Here is a 15,520-nt window from a genome sequence, read left to right on the forward strand (position 1 = left end):
CTCTCTCTCTCTCTTTCTTTCTTTCTTTCTTTCTGTCTTTCTCTCTCTCTCTCTCGCTCGTATACTCTCTGTCTCTCTCTCAAAATGAGAAAATCGTTCGTTTCCCCTTATTTTATTTTATTTTTTTTAATATTTGTATTGTCTCAAGAGTCTCGTGTATTTTTTGACCACGGCAAAAAGGAAATTCATGTCGATTATTTTGTTGTCGTTGTAAAATTTGTCAAGAAAATCTGTTGTTTGCTTTTTCATGGGATGGCAGTTACGGTAAATACTTTTCGGTGAGCACACATAATAATAATAAAAATAAAAAAAATTTAAAAAAAAAAACAAAAAACAAAAATTGTATAATAAAACGTAAAGCACAAATTTTATAAAAGAAAGGCCAAAAAAATCGCAAATAAATCTTCGCAAGAACAACTCAATTAGACAATAACAATTTTGTGTGTGTGAAATAATAATTATAATAAAAATAAATTATATAAGTGAATAAAAACTATTTTATGAAAAAATAAAATTATATTAATTTTATAGAAAAACAAAAAAAAAACAAAAAAAAAATCAATATAGCAAAAGAAGTGTCAACATCAAAAAAAAAAGTTAAAAAGTTTATCGAAGTTTGAATTTAAGTAAGAAGAAATTTTTTAATATCAAAAAGGAAAACTCGTTTCCATATAAACGATAAATTTAAAAGTTCTGTGTGTATGTGCGTGCTTTTGCAGGTCTACAAAAAAGTTATTAAAAATTAAATGCAATGTCCAACGAAAATGCCATAAATGAACACAACTGGGAAAAATTTTCATATGCCTTAGGGCGAATCTTGAGTATACGCACCAATTAGGTTCCAAAACAATGATCACATACCTCTTCTACCTCTGAGTAGCTGAGCGAAAGATTACGCGACCATATGGCATTTCAACAATAAGCTTCTAAATTTTGAATATATTTAGAAGTGAAATGAAGGCTTAACTATTTTGCATCCATGCGTTATGATGGCACAGACATATGTAAACGAGAGTTAGGACATGAATCTCTTAATTATATATATGTGTGCTTTGTGACATCTGAGAACTGATAAAAATTTATACTTATTTTGCAGTTTCACTATTTCAAGTTTGCGGAATGTGTGCGAATGTGTGCCGATAATTGAGAGATAAATTGTGAATGAAGAAATATGTGATAGAAATAACGGAAATAACATTGCGTCCTATTGGCGCCAAATATGCGAGCAATTATCATTCAAACAATTAATTTCTTTTATTGTTAACGTACCTCACCTGCCATAGATTTGAGTGAGTCACTGTTTTATTATTCTACTCTTTGTAAACTTGTGCCCTTTCTTTATCATGATTATCACCACCTAGCAACCATTTAATGTTTTCTTATTTAACCCTTAGGGTATAAAAAGTTTTTCTATATATGTTATATTTACGCATATATATATATATATATATATATATATATATTATTAGAAAGTAGTTAACTAACTCCGGTTTTCGGTTAGAGAGCAGCAAAGTCATAATTGCAATAAATTCGAATGATAACACGCAAGTATAGTGACGGGCTAGCTAGCATTGCCCCATCATTGATCGTCACAGTGTAGGTAGTATTTTCTCTCTTCTCAGATCATATATCATTCCTATAATATATTGTTGCGTAGTTGTGTATTCGCTTGATCAAGTTAGGAGCTTGAATCGATTTAACTTTACCGCAGGTCTCCCACCGCAATGAAGATGCCCTTTGGCATATAATACTGTACCCAAAAAGTAAGACAACTATTCGCGTCAAAATTGCGCGATCATATCGAGCATAAGAGATACTTCACGTCTGCGTCAAATCGCTCAAAAATCAGAATTATATTAACGGTTTTCCCGGATTATCGTGGTGTTCTGCATTATGAATTCCTTCCGCCGTATCTCTTACACTTAGCAAGAAACATTACCTCAGTGTTATGCATCGTATACGGAAAGCTATTCGCGAAAACAGAACGGAATAGATTTAAAAAAGAAAAAGATCGAATTGTAGGTTGCTTTAATAAAGTTCATAGCGTACATTTGAAGTTTTTATGTACATCCGCAATCATACAAAGTCATACAACAAGTTGCTCTATATCGAAGATTCACCCTAAGGTGAATACTTTTGTTGCTTGTTTTCAGTTAAGAATAGGAGTGTGGTGTCATTGCAATTTGTTGCATTTTATTGACATTTTTTTTTTCTTCATTTTATTTATTATTCCTAGATACTAATTTACAAAAATATTATCGATTTTTTTCATTTTATTGTGTATAGATTAAATGAACATTTTGTATAAATACAACATCTGGGTACTTATATGAAAATTGCATTGTATAATAACAACCCAAGACAATTTATTTTTATGAAAATAATGTATTCATTTTATTTATACATATATATAAATATATATATAATATTATATGTTCACGATACATGCAGTAGATACTTAGTAAAAGAAGGGCACGAAATAAAAACTTGATAAGAATAATTTTCTTATTGTTTGAGCGTAATTTGGGATTTGTTTCGATTAATAACTCGTACGAATAGAAAGAATTTCGAACAGTTGCTTATATAGAATGTGATAAAGTTTTCATACGCCGTGGTGGCCACTATAGTAACATACATATAAGCTAACAAGTAAGAAAATTATATTCGGTCGTGACCGAATCTTTTATATCCTAAAAATAAGGGGAAAAAAAACTAGATTTTCACACCCTATAATATTGAGTGGGCGCGGCTGATTTACCTTATTTGTAAAATGTAAGTAGAAATTTGCATGGTGCATGTATTGTACTTTAAGAGTAACAAGCAAAGAATACAGAAAACCCAGATGCTGACGCTCTCTGTTATATAGACGTATGGGCGTGGTGGTTTATTTTTAATTTCCTTTCCAAATTTGTAAGCGATATTTTCATTGCTGCGAACGGGAGAATGCTTAACACAGTTCGTCAGACGGACAGGTGGACAAATGAATGGACGGACATGCTTAGGTGCATGCTAAATTTCAAACTGACTAAGAATTTAACAACTTTCTAGAGTTTCAGAACGTTTCTTCTGTGCGTTAAATATGACACACTATAAAATTAAGTAGGCGTGCCCCGTTTTTCTCAATTTTTGTACAGCGTTGCTTATAGGATACATGGTCAAATTTTTGCCTGGAATAGTTTATGAGCAAAGAATCAACTTTTTATTGCTTGGGGAAAAACAGAAGTGTCCTCGCATCATACAGTGCTGTAGCCGTGCTCTTCGATCGTATTTTACCATTTCAATATCATCCTGCGTGCAAGAACTTCTAATGTTTCTGCCAAAGTTGAAGTCGGAAGCTTCATTTTTGCGTCCAGGAAAATGTTTACAACATTATACAGGCGGGCGGAGAGCGAGATAGACAGACAGATAGACGGACATGGTTATATCGTTTTAGAATTTGTTGCTAATCAAGGATATATGTACCTTGTGGGGGCACTGAAGCTTGCAAACGTTTTGATAAAGTCAATATACCCCTCGTCCTTACGCCATAGGTATAATAAAGATAGTAATAAAATTCTTTTTTTTTTTTTTAAATCCTGGCTTGGAGGACGTTATTCTCTAAAGCTGGTCTGCATGTTAAAGTAAGTAATTATAACCAGGGCTTCAGTTTGCATGGTGGTTGCTTTATTTGACTTCAGCAAATGCTTTATGGGTTTGCTATTAAACTTTAAAAACTTTTTCGAAAACGTTCATTGAGGCCATTATCAAATCGGTTTTATTTTCAAAATCTGTTTCGTATTGAATTTAGTACATACGTACGCATGTATCTCTCGATTTACGTGCTACTACATTTACACGACTTTGCTTTCATTTCGCTTTGCTTTTGTATACAAACTATCAGTTTATTATAAATACGTTTCTTGCGAAAATTGACAAACGGATCGTTTAAAAATTAAGATGTTGGACAACTTTGTTTTTAGAAGATTTTTATATCTGCCATCGTTTGTTATAAATGCATGTCAGGTTTTCATCATCTTTAATCGGTTTAAGTCCGTCTCTCCGTCTGACTGCGTGATGACTGTTTTATGATTGACCTATATGTCTTAATTTTCTAAATATTTTTATTGAAATTTCGTACAGTGGCTCGCTTTGACCCAGCGAGGAAGAGTATTGAAAATGGTTTGATATCCGAGTATTCTTCGTAAAACGCATATAACTATATAAAATATTAGGCAATTTGGTGCAGGATATTTAATATGACTATGTTATTACATTACTGTCTGCATATATGTATCACATAAATCAATAAGTTTGCGGTCTAATCAAGAAAGATCAATTTTTTATTCACAACATACTCCGTCCTCGTCTTATGTTATATATTATTATGATATGTCATATGTCATATGTCATATGTTATACAGTATATATGTATATAAACGTTTTAAGTCCATTTATGTTGTATTTGTTTAGACCATTTTTCCCAGAATTTCGTGTCATATTCTACACTTCTTCGAAATACAAGCTGCAAAAGTGTGAATATAGTGTGAATAAAGTGTTTCAGGAAATTGCGAATCGATGCTCACCTTCTGCTACTTTTTCTTTTTTTCTTTATATTGATTTGATAAAAGTTGAGAGTTAAGTATAAAAGTTGAATATATGTTTTTGTGTAGAAGGTGGAAAATATTTGTACCAACATTATAAGCGAGTTTAATCGATTAACTAGATAAATATCTAGAAAATATTTTACTTGCAATGATTCAATATCAGCATTATTTTTTAGCTATTACGAATACTTTTGTAATATATAGCCCCACACAGCTAAAGCAAGCTAAACCCGAAATAATTAACAAAAAAAAAAAAAAAAAAAAAAAAAGAAAGAATTATAGACATTGCGAATATATGAACTCAAGCCAAGAAATAATTATAGTAAAACGTCATCAATATTTAAGCATCATGTCTGGCGAATTGCATAAACAATGCTATCACCAGATGTGTGTATGAAAATGCCCAGAATACAGTTATGGTTAGGTTGACAGCACCTGTTACGCCACTGCACCACAAATGTCAATTTATTTGTGTTTATATGAAATTTAAAAGCAACCGAAAAGAAAAAAACAGTATAAGTAAGTAAACAGAAAGAGAGAAATTCACATGAGTTCTTAAACTAGTTACGCGTGACTTTGCTTTTGATTTTAATATTATATGAAAACTCATGCTCACATGTTTTATGAATACTAAAAAAAATAAAAAAACAAAAAACATGTGAGAAAATTTTGTTCCGTTTTATGCCAACAAATTGACGCTCAACGCAGGGTAAGGGGTAATGCATTTTTTAGGTGGGGGATACGCCAGTTCGATAATCGCAATCATTTTTTTGCATTCGCCTTTTAGTAGTCAAATCATAATTTAATACTTTCCCATAGGTCATAAGTCAAATAGATATTCCAGATATATGTCCAGTTCAATTTCTTCTATATGGAGTAAGAGAGAGTCAGATGAATGAACAGGTCAGACTTAAATTGGATAAGAGTTTTACGATCACTGAAAATATGTCTTATATATCTAATGCGATTTTTGATTGTCTGTCGCTCGGGATTTCACAAAAATCAGAGCAATTTCATTATGAATGAAATGAATGTTAAAAGAAATTGAAAAGAAAAAAAAAAAAAAAACAAATAAGAAAATTATATTCAGTCGTGACCGAATCCTTTATACCCATGATCGTTATCCTAAAAAAATCAAAAAAAACGCGAAAGAAATACATTTTCATGCTCTATAATAATGAGTGGGCGCGGCTGTTTTTCCCTATTTTGAATATAAAAGTTGTAGGCATGTTGTGTGAAGAGCTTAAGTCACTTCAAAATGCTTTTGTCAATTTGCGGGCGATATTTTCTATTTTCACTATCGTGAGAATGTTTACCACAGACAGACAGATAGACAGACTAATGGAAAGATCGGAAAAATTAAATTTTCATACACTATAATATAGGGTAGCCGTGACCGTTTTGTCCACTCTTCTGCAGGAACCTACAGCATCGCCCATAAAATGCGTGTTCCTATTTTCGGACATTTATCTGCTATAGTTCAGGAGTAATGGGCAAAAACTCAATTTTTTATTTCTTTTGAAACAAAGAGATGTTCTCAGTTTTTGTCGTACAGTGTAGAGACGTCCTTCGACCGATTTGGCTCACTCCACTTCAATATCAACCTGCGCGCAAGAGCTTCCAATGTTTCTTGCAAATTTTAAGTAAATCGTTTACCATAGAGATTACATCGATAGGCAGACAGACAAACGGTTTGTGGGATCTCTGAAGCTTCCTCCTGCGCGTTGAAGACGTTTCACCAAAATGAATATACTTCTGGGTATAAAAAGCAGAAAACAAGCAGTTAGAAGCTTGCAACATGATGAACTTGTAACTAAATCTAATATGCGCATTTAATAGGTAGTTAGATAACGTTTACGTCATGTAATTGAACAAAATTTTATATGCGAGTAATAATAATAATGTGTTATAATTTAAATAAAACAAGTAAAACCATTACATTATCCACGCTCCACCATTATATACCCTACCTCACTTCGGTTAAAACAGTTACTTTTTGAAATAAGGCGTCACATCCGAACCATCAACGGTGTTGGTACGGTGTTGCGTACCAAATTTCATCAAGATACATTAAACGTATCCGGCCTGCAGAAGGAATAACAATAATCAAGACGGACAGATAGACGGACGGGAAATTAAATCGATACAAAAACTGATTCTAAATCGATCGGCCTAATAAAGGTTGGGTGTGCATCTCAATTTCATCTGCACATATGTAATATGCTCTTATACCGCAAGAAGTGTAGGGTATAAAGAACACACAAACAAAGTAGTGTAAAATTTTTATTCAAACTTTAGAAAATGGGTTCGGCGGCAAAAAATTTATTTCATTTTAAGATTTTTCTTTTTAACTTAAGATAAAGTTTTGTTCCATAGAAACACAAGTGTACACACAGCAAAAACGTATCACAAGAAGCTTCGGAAAGAAACACCTTTACTTAATCGTACTTAGTTCTTATACTTGTTTTCTTGTCGTACATTTAAATAATATAACAATTTATCAAAAAAAATGAATTTGTTTTTTTTTTAGTTCCCTTAAAATATTACAAAATGTACAAAAAGGCAAAGCAATTTCTCAAGGGGTTAGTGAAATATGATTATATGAGTTAGATAGAAGTGAGGAGAAATCGTACGAAGAAATAGCAAAACTAATTGGAATTAGTCGTCCTACTGTCTAAAGTACCAGAAAAAAATTACAATAACACAAATACCATAGAAAATACACACCGATCAGGCCAAGCAAACATTTTTACCGAGCCGTGAAAATCGAAATGCTACATGCATACACATGCACATGAGCTCAAAGCTAGTGCTATTGATAACGCATAAGTTTTGGAAAAATATAATCAAATTAATATTCGTCCCGAAAAAAAACCAAGGAAATCTAATCCAACGACAGCAGTACAAAATTTATTACACAACTGTAAAGCTCGATAGAAGGTTGTGTCAGGATTACGGGGTGCATGACAAAGGATATAGTCGAACCATATACATGAGAAGTGGAGTGATAGAGTCTCTCTAGTTTTTCCACGCAGTTAGTCTTATTAATTGAAAGTGTGAGCAGAGGCGACTCACGTCGAGAGAGACAATATCAATGGCGGATGAAAATGAGAATTGAAAATGATAATATCACCAGCATAGCCCAAAAGCGAGAGATATTGTTAGGAAGCAATTTAAAAATCAAAAAATAAAGAGAGAGCTCTGAGAAGCACCTTTGGAAGATCTCCTATGGACGACATCTTCATCGTGGCTAATGAACATATTCTTATAAAGATAAAGGTCATATAATTACGGAATCAGATAGAAAGGATCAAAAAGAGTAGATTAGACTTTTTTCGAATAGATTTTCATGTTAATATAATCAAAAGTTGATATTATTATATCCAGAATACAAGCAATGACAATATGAGCCTTCAGCAAAGGCTGAACTGATTGCAGACTATAAATTAACAATATTATATGAAACATGAATAAATTGTTAATGACAGAGTCTGAAATATTACAATTACGTGGAATGGAACAACTTGTGATTAAAAGGTCGCGAATTTCACGAAATTCGACGACGGAATGTAGACAATGTAGATTTTGTTAAGCGAAGAATTAGCGGCAATTAAATTTGCCATAGATGCATTCGAGACAATTGTTTTCGATTATGTAATTTCTATGTTAGATAACTCTTGGTATAAATTATCGCTAACTTCTATTCTTCTAGGCAAAGAGTTATTTTTAGTTTAATTTGAAACGAAGTGTACGCACTTCTATTGCGGGCGTAAGCTTCGCCTGTGTAGGGGAATTTTAGATAACCGCTCCCGTACGAGATGAGGCGGCCTTGTGCCTAAACCATAATTCTCAGATTGTGTGTGAATAAGTGATGTTGTAGATTGAGTGAAATGAATCGTACGCTGGACGAATGCTGCCGATGCCGCTGCCGCTGCTTCTTTCCTTAGCTTCCTCCAATTTTTTTGTCAACATGCAAACGCATACATCAGCACAATAGAGCGTCTTAATCACGGCGCCTTATATCGATCGTAACTTTATCTACACTAGAAAATTATCCATTTTTTTTTCTTTTTTTTTTCACAATAAATTCAGTAAATTATCTATCTCGTTTAGTTTATCTTAGCGCAAAAAATTTTTCAAAAAAATTTTTCTTTTTCTTATTTTTGTAACAGCAAAAAATCGCTAATAGGTCGATTCGATTTTCTTATGATCACTTGTCGCGAATATTTGCAAAAAATCAAGCGCAAAATTTTAGATGGATTTTTTATTTGTATATATTTTTTTATTTGAAAATTATTTCACAGAGCAAGAGTCAAATTCTATCTCGTAAAACGGTTTTATTACATATTGCTTACATTCTCTTGGATATATGCAACAGTGTTTCCATATTAACGTTTCCAAAAAGTATGCTGTATTCTTTCAATCGCGGCTGAAGGTATTAAAAGCAGAAAGTGGAAGTAAAAGAGGGGAAACAATATTAAAAATTATCTTGCATCATGCAAGGCGATAACAGTGAAGAGCGCTTATTTAGTGCTAATTCTAGTCCAAAGCATAGTCAAAAGCCGGGTAGCGGGATATTGGGCCTTTTATCTAAGCGTTCCACCAAAGTTGAGCCACAATTGCAAAATGATCTTATGCAAAAAGAGCAAATAAATGATACACGATTTGCTAAATGTCATCTCAATAATATGGAGCATAACCAGCCAGTATCTGAAAACGGTATCCCAAAGCCAAAAAGTCAAACTTTGCCGGCAAATGTTAAATCCATTAATATGCATAGTGAGATAGTATGCGTTGAGAAGTCTCATAGCAGCGGTTTGATAAATTTTCATCGTAAAATTAGAACGAGTAAAAGTAGGGATCATGTAACGCGTTATAATGGTGATGGCTCACAAAGTGATGGTGGCGGTAGCGGCGGAAGTATGGGTGATAGTGTGGTTTTGCGAAAAACTTCAAAACACAAATCTCCGAATCATAATCGCTTTAGCCATCAATTTAGTTTGTGTTGTAAAGCGGAAAAAAAGCCGATTGCACCACCGGTGACAGTACGTTATAATGCCAATCAAATTGCTGGTCAAGCAAATAGAAAAGAGAATCTGTCGTTAAATTGGAACACTATAGAGAGTACTTCTTTGTCTATGAACTCTTCAATAATGAATCCAAATTACGCTTGCTTGCAAGCAATTGGTAACCAACTATCCGAATGCGCCAGCGCACCGCAAAGTCCGGTCACGGCGAAACCTTCACTATTTGCCGATGATGAACACAATCGTATTTCGCCGTCATGTAATTCGGTAAAAAGTATACCCAATGATTTATTAATATCGAACACTGGTGGCGCTAGCGGGTGCAGTACCTCGCCGAATGTTAATAAAATCATTATGGGTATTAGTAGCCCTATACGTCCTATGGATGTCTCGGATTGTCGATCAAGATTACGGTTAAAATTATATCCACCGGGCAAAGAATTTCCATTGGAAACAGAATCGCATGTTAAACGAGCCACCACTCCGCAGCACATGTCCTCACCGAATATAGCTGCTCATCCTATCGAGGTGTTACAGCTAAGTCAAGAAGAAGATCATCAACCATTTCGCTTCTTTTCACATGAGAATATCCAAGTGCAAAGACAGGGTTCCAGTTCGGGTTTGGCGCGGCAGGCCTTAATGGCTGCACAAGTCCTAAGTTTAATACCGACAGAAAAAGCACGAGAAAGGTAAGTAAATTTCTCTGGCAATTTCATAAGTTTAACGAAATTCTCTAATATTTACACAGAAGTCTTCTTGACGGTCGTCTGGGCTCGTCATCATTATTAGGTCCCAGTGAATTGTGCAAAGTATTGCCTAATAAAGATGTAACCATATTTGTGGGCACGTGGAATATGAACGGTCAAAGTCCACCTAAGTGATTTTTAAAAAAGAGAGCCTTAGAGAATTTTGGTAATAACATGTTTTTACTTTTGCGCTACATTTCAGGCAAATGAACGATTTCGTGTTACCAGCCTCGGTCGAACATGTACCCGATATTGCAGCTATTGGCACTCAAGAATCTAGTCCTGATCGTTTTGAATGGGAAGTTACTATACAGGAGACTCTTGGGCCTTCTCATGTGCTTTTCCACTCTACCACTTTAGGTACATTGCATTTAGCGATTTATATGCGCCGCGATTTAATATGGTATTGCTCGGCTCCCGAAGATGCCAGCATGTCGGTGCGTACCGGTTCAGCATTTCGCACCAAAGGGGCTGTAGCTATATCATTTTGCCTTTTCGGTACTTCCATGCTATTTGTAACCTCGCACTTAACCGCTCATCAGCAAAAGGTCAAAGAGCGTGTATCCGACGTTAAACGCATCATACACGCTCTTGACTTGCCTAGAAATCTTAACTTGAGGCATAAGAACAAGGATGTTACTCAAAATTTTGATAATGTTTTCTGGTGCGGAGATTTAAATTTTCGTTTAGGAGAACCGAGAGAAAAATTGCTAGAATGGATAGAAAATACAAAATTTCCTTTACCCTCGCATCTACCTCATGGTTATATGCACACGGACCAGCTATCATCGGTTTTGGCTGATGGTGCCGCATTTCGTGGTTTCATGGAGGCGAACATAACATTTCCACCTACTTATAAGGTGATTCGTTTCTTTATTCAATTCAATTACTACTTAGGTTTACAAATCGTTTTATAATTTTAGTATGATCCTGGTACTCAGCACTTTGATACCTCATCGAAGCAACGTGCACCAGCATATACAGATCGTATTCTATATAAATATCGTCAAACTCAAGGTCTAACCTTACGCCGTCAAAGTATTTTGCCTGGTATGACTTCACCGTCACAACCACATGTTCAGTGTTTACTTTACGATTCAGTGCCGTCCATAATCACCTCGGATCATAAACCTGTTTGGGCTTTATTCAAAACTCGCGTTAGGGCAGGCACCGATTCGTAAGTAATCCAATGGATCACCAAATGTAAACGATTTCTATACTCTACTATGCTTTATATATTATAGCATTCCATTGGCTGCTGGTTTATTCTGCCGTGATATATACTTGGAAGGTATGAAAAGAAGATTAAATAATCAGTATAGCGATTCATCGGCGGTATGTTCAATACAGTAGAGACTTAACTGGGGAAATAAGCACAAATAAAATCACTACTGGAGAGCGAATAGAATAAAATGCTATTGCGTCTACAATCAAAAATCGAAAAGTTTCTATACATCATCTGTAAGATGTTAGTTTTCATTTTTATATCAATGAACGGAAATTTCATGTTCTTGTAGACTATTGTCTGCAATTGCAGTAAGTAAGACTTATTATTATTCAGTAAATAAGATTTAGAGAGCAAGTAATGTAATTTCAGAACCCTTAAAAACGCGATACTGACATCTTACTTCCTAATAACTAAAACTATTTTACTTAAAATTATAAATTAAGTTAAGTAAGAACTGAAACAAAAAGCGTGAAATAGCGTGAAATTTATTCGGCTTGAGTCGAATTTCTTAATGCTTACTACTTATGAATTGGATTATTAGTAAGTTTTCGTAAACGTAGCTAGAAGGCGATATTAATTCGTTATATGAGAGATCTTTTTACCTTACGATATCAAAAACCCTACTTAAATCTATGCAAATATGTATAAATACAAAAGTAAAATTTTTTAATTTTTGTACACTTTTCAACCAACTACTTGAATTAATTTCTATCGGTATTCGGTTTTTATTAAACGAAGAGTAATTCATATTCACGTACGTAAAAATTTGGAAACATCTGTTATTCAAAACATGATCACATATTTGCTTTCATTTTTCGGGGCAACAATTGTGGAATATTGTGTTGTCATGATATTTATCAAATCACTGGACCTTGATTGGCTATATTGTGTTCACTTGATTAGGACGAATGATAATTAAAAAGTGCAATATTTTCATTTATTTTTATTGGATGTAATAGGATCTCTTACCCGATTTAAGTGATTAAAGCGTTTCCTTGCGCATCTTATAATCGTGTATTTTGGTTTCACGAACATTGGCTTTTTTTCATTCAATTGTAACATGCATTCGAACTATCAAAAGAAGCAATCAAAGGCTTGGGTTTTTTACGGAGGCGGCAACAAACAACATGGTATCCGCACGGTTTACATCGTTCATATCCCACCAAGGTTAGAGAACGAAACAGTTCAGAGTTATGCATAAGAAAATAACCCTGCGACCTGTTTGAGTGATCGCGTAAACTGTCCTGTGCTTAAAGCTCTGTGGCAAGCACTCTATAAATATGATAAAGATTTGATCCTCTAATACTACCCTAATCGACTTTCTCGCTTGCTCTGGCATAGCTTATACACTCCACGATAAACATTAACGCAATTCATCGTTGAATCGTACCTAACCGCGTTATTACAACAACTTAGTTGAATTGGTCTCTACCGCCGCACTAGATGTTCTCACTCCCAAGTCGAACGTACACAAATATCATTTACTCTTCTGCTTGTAACTATACGCTCCCATTCCTCTCTAACTCCGACATGCACAGGAGACATCACGAGATTGGCTTGTCAAATATGAATTGTTATTGCCTGTCAGAATAGGTTTCACAAGTTGATACTACGTTATAACTGGCCGGTAACGTTAACGTCTACCTACACGGATCTCGTTCTTCTTTCGTCCTTTTGTCTATTTCTCATTAGATTCTGTAAGCACTCGATGAGTTTCAATTGCAGTTTGAAATATTGAAGTAACAATTTATCGGAAATGCTGTTTTATCGCTACAAGATCGTAAGGCAGATTGACGGATGTTCATGTTTTCATTCGAATCCGTTGAATTTACGAAAGAAGCTATAAAGTCACTTATATTAGATAAAATATCTAATATAAATTTATGCAGCGTCATACATACATAATGACGTGGCGACAATGCGTTTCAATTATATTTATAAGCAAAAGTATTATGTTTATGTAAATATGTCTGCGAGGACTAATTCCTTTCTTTCTTTCCTCTTTTTATATATATGTGTATCATCTCATGCAATAGTAGAAGATATGTAGTTTAAATTTTATCTCTTCCCTATGATTATAATCGATTACAGTTTTGATAAATTAATGAACTGATGAAGGAAAATCTTTTAAGTTTTAAAACTATCACCAATGACGTAATGATGAGTTCGAGTATAAGAATTTTTAAAATACTATTCGCTCTCTCGACAATTTGTTTTTGTACATAAATGCGTGACAAGAGGAAATGACTGTGGAATTCGCACCTGTTTCCGTGTAAAGTATTATATATATTATAATTTAGTTTTTTGAGAAATCCTTCTCAAAATCAAAAAAAAAAAAAAAAAAAAAAAGGAAAAGAACAGTATAAACATTGTTTTAAATTATTAACAATTTCTATAATTTATTTGGTTATCGCTGTTGGGTATAATCTGGTAATTTAAGTGAAAAGCACTGTTTATGTAGAAATTAAGAAAAATATCCAAACAATCTCGAGCAAATGTTTTCTTACTAGAATTTTTCAACTTTACTTAAGCTAAGGCAGCATAAAAAATCTCTCTCTCTCTCTCTCCCTCTCTCCTCTCCTCTCTCTCTCTCTCTCTCCTCTCCTCTCTCTCTCTCTCTCTCTTTCTCTCTTTCTTTCTTTCTTTCTTTCTTTCTTTCTGTTTCTGTGTGCCTCCCTAGATTTAACAAATATCGCACAATTAATAAATTTTTCGATGCAATTCGTTAATATACTATAAAATTTTTTTTTTAAAGTAAATAGCGTTTAAAATAAGCCCTCCTTGCCTTTATCAAATCAATTTCAAATATTCATTATATATTCCCTTATTAAGACAACGGAAGAATATTCATTCATTGAAAAATGAAGTAAAAACACTATGGTTAGGCAAAGCCGACTTTTAGACACCCTACACCACTTCGCTTAATCCAGACATTCATTCATTCATCATGACAATACACCATAAATTATATATTATTTTTATGTAAAGCCATGATTTTCATAGGAGACAGCCCACAAATTGCAGAAAGCAAAAAACTTTAACTAACGTTGTTCAAATCCAGTAAATTCAGTTTGCCTATCAAAGATTTTAGTACTTTTCGACTTGCGTTGATCATAAAAAAACTACAAATTAAATTTCGTCGCCATGGAAGTGTTTGCTTTTCATCAGAGCCCCTATATCTGTTGCGATCTAAAAAATAAATTTATACGATTCAAATTCCCTATGATTGATTTACTAAGGACAAATTTTTATCATAAAATATTAAAAATTAGACCTTTTCTGGCATATAAAGCCTTATTTTTCATTAAAAGCCTTATATGGATCGAGATGCAAAAACTAGGCCTATGTGGTCCAAATTCAGTAAGGTCGATTACTATGTCAAATTATGATTGTGCACAAATTTTCCTAACGAAATATTGAAAATTAGCTCTTTTTACGTTTATATGATAGGAAGTTCAAAAAATTATCTCATCCGATCCTAAGTTTTCCCAGCAATTTAAAATGCCGATATGCCCTTACTAAGCAATTTTACTATCAAAATTCTAAAAATTGTAATTTTTTCTGACGAAAACAACGAAAAGTGGGTATATGGTGAGGGTTCGAAAAAGCGGACCGATTTGAACCATTTTCAATAGCATTCAATCTTGCGTCAAAGCCCATTTGTATGCCAAATCCCATCGAAATATGTGAAAAATTGCGTCCTGTGTTTTGAACACAAAATTACATGGACAGACATCAAACGAACAAACAAGCTTACAAGCGATTCTAGATCTAGATTGGTATACTAAAAGATGGAGTCGCCCTCAAGTCTTTCTAAGTGTTACATACGTTCATAAAAACTTAATATACTACTACTACTACTGTACTGTACAAGTGGTGTTGGGTATAGAAATCAAACAAATTGAAAGACATTTTTAGGTAGAAGCTAATCACTTT

At 33.8% G+C, this 15,520-nt stretch overlaps 1 protein-coding gene across 2 annotated transcripts; it reads left to right on the top strand.

The window, feature by feature from the left end:
- Window positions 1–600: 600 nt before the first annotated feature.
- Window positions 601–13,529, top strand: LOC119631444 (inositol polyphosphate 5-phosphatase E). Of its 2 annotated transcripts, XR_005246654.1 has the most exons (7): window positions 601–1,289; window positions 8,888–10,299; window positions 10,359–10,487; window positions 10,559–11,216; window positions 11,280–11,533; window positions 11,601–11,892; window positions 11,954–13,529. XR_005246654.1 is itself a non-coding variant. In XM_038023649.1 (6 exons), exons 2-6 carry the CDS (start codon window positions 9,080–9,082, stop codon window positions 11,707–11,709), a joined length of 2,370 nt encoding a protein of 789 aa, XP_037879577.1. In that variant the 5' UTR covers window positions 601–1,289; window positions 8,888–9,079; the 3' UTR covers window positions 11,710–13,529. The 2 variants fall into 2 exon arrangements, 1 of the variants encoding a protein (XP_037879577.1); XM_038023649.1 differs by having other exon boundaries at window positions 11,601–13,529.
- The last annotated feature ends 1,991 nt before the right edge of the window (window positions 13,530–15,520 follow it).

Source organism: Glossina fuscipes, unplaced genomic scaffold, assembly GCF_014805625.2.
Source record: "Glossina fuscipes isolate IAEA_lab_2018 unplaced genomic scaffold, Yale_Gfus_2 1, whole genome shotgun sequence".
Classification (NCBI taxonomy): Eukaryota; Metazoa; Arthropoda; class Insecta; order Diptera; family Glossinidae; genus Glossina; species Glossina fuscipes.

Bases quoted from the DNA above. Each gene is read 5' to 3' on its own strand.
- LOC119631444 (XM_038023649.1), top strand. From the start codon at position 9,080: ATGCAAGGCGATAACAGTGAAGAGCGCTTATTTAGTGCTAATTCTAGT. The intron at 10,300-10,358 runs GTAAGTAAATTT...ATATTTACACAG, and splicing joins ACAGAAAAAGCACGAGAAAG to AAGTCTTCTTGACGGTCGTC. The intron at 10,488-10,558 runs GTGATTTTTAAA...GCTACATTTCAG, and splicing joins AACGGTCAAAGTCCACCTAA to GCAAATGAACGATTTCGTGT.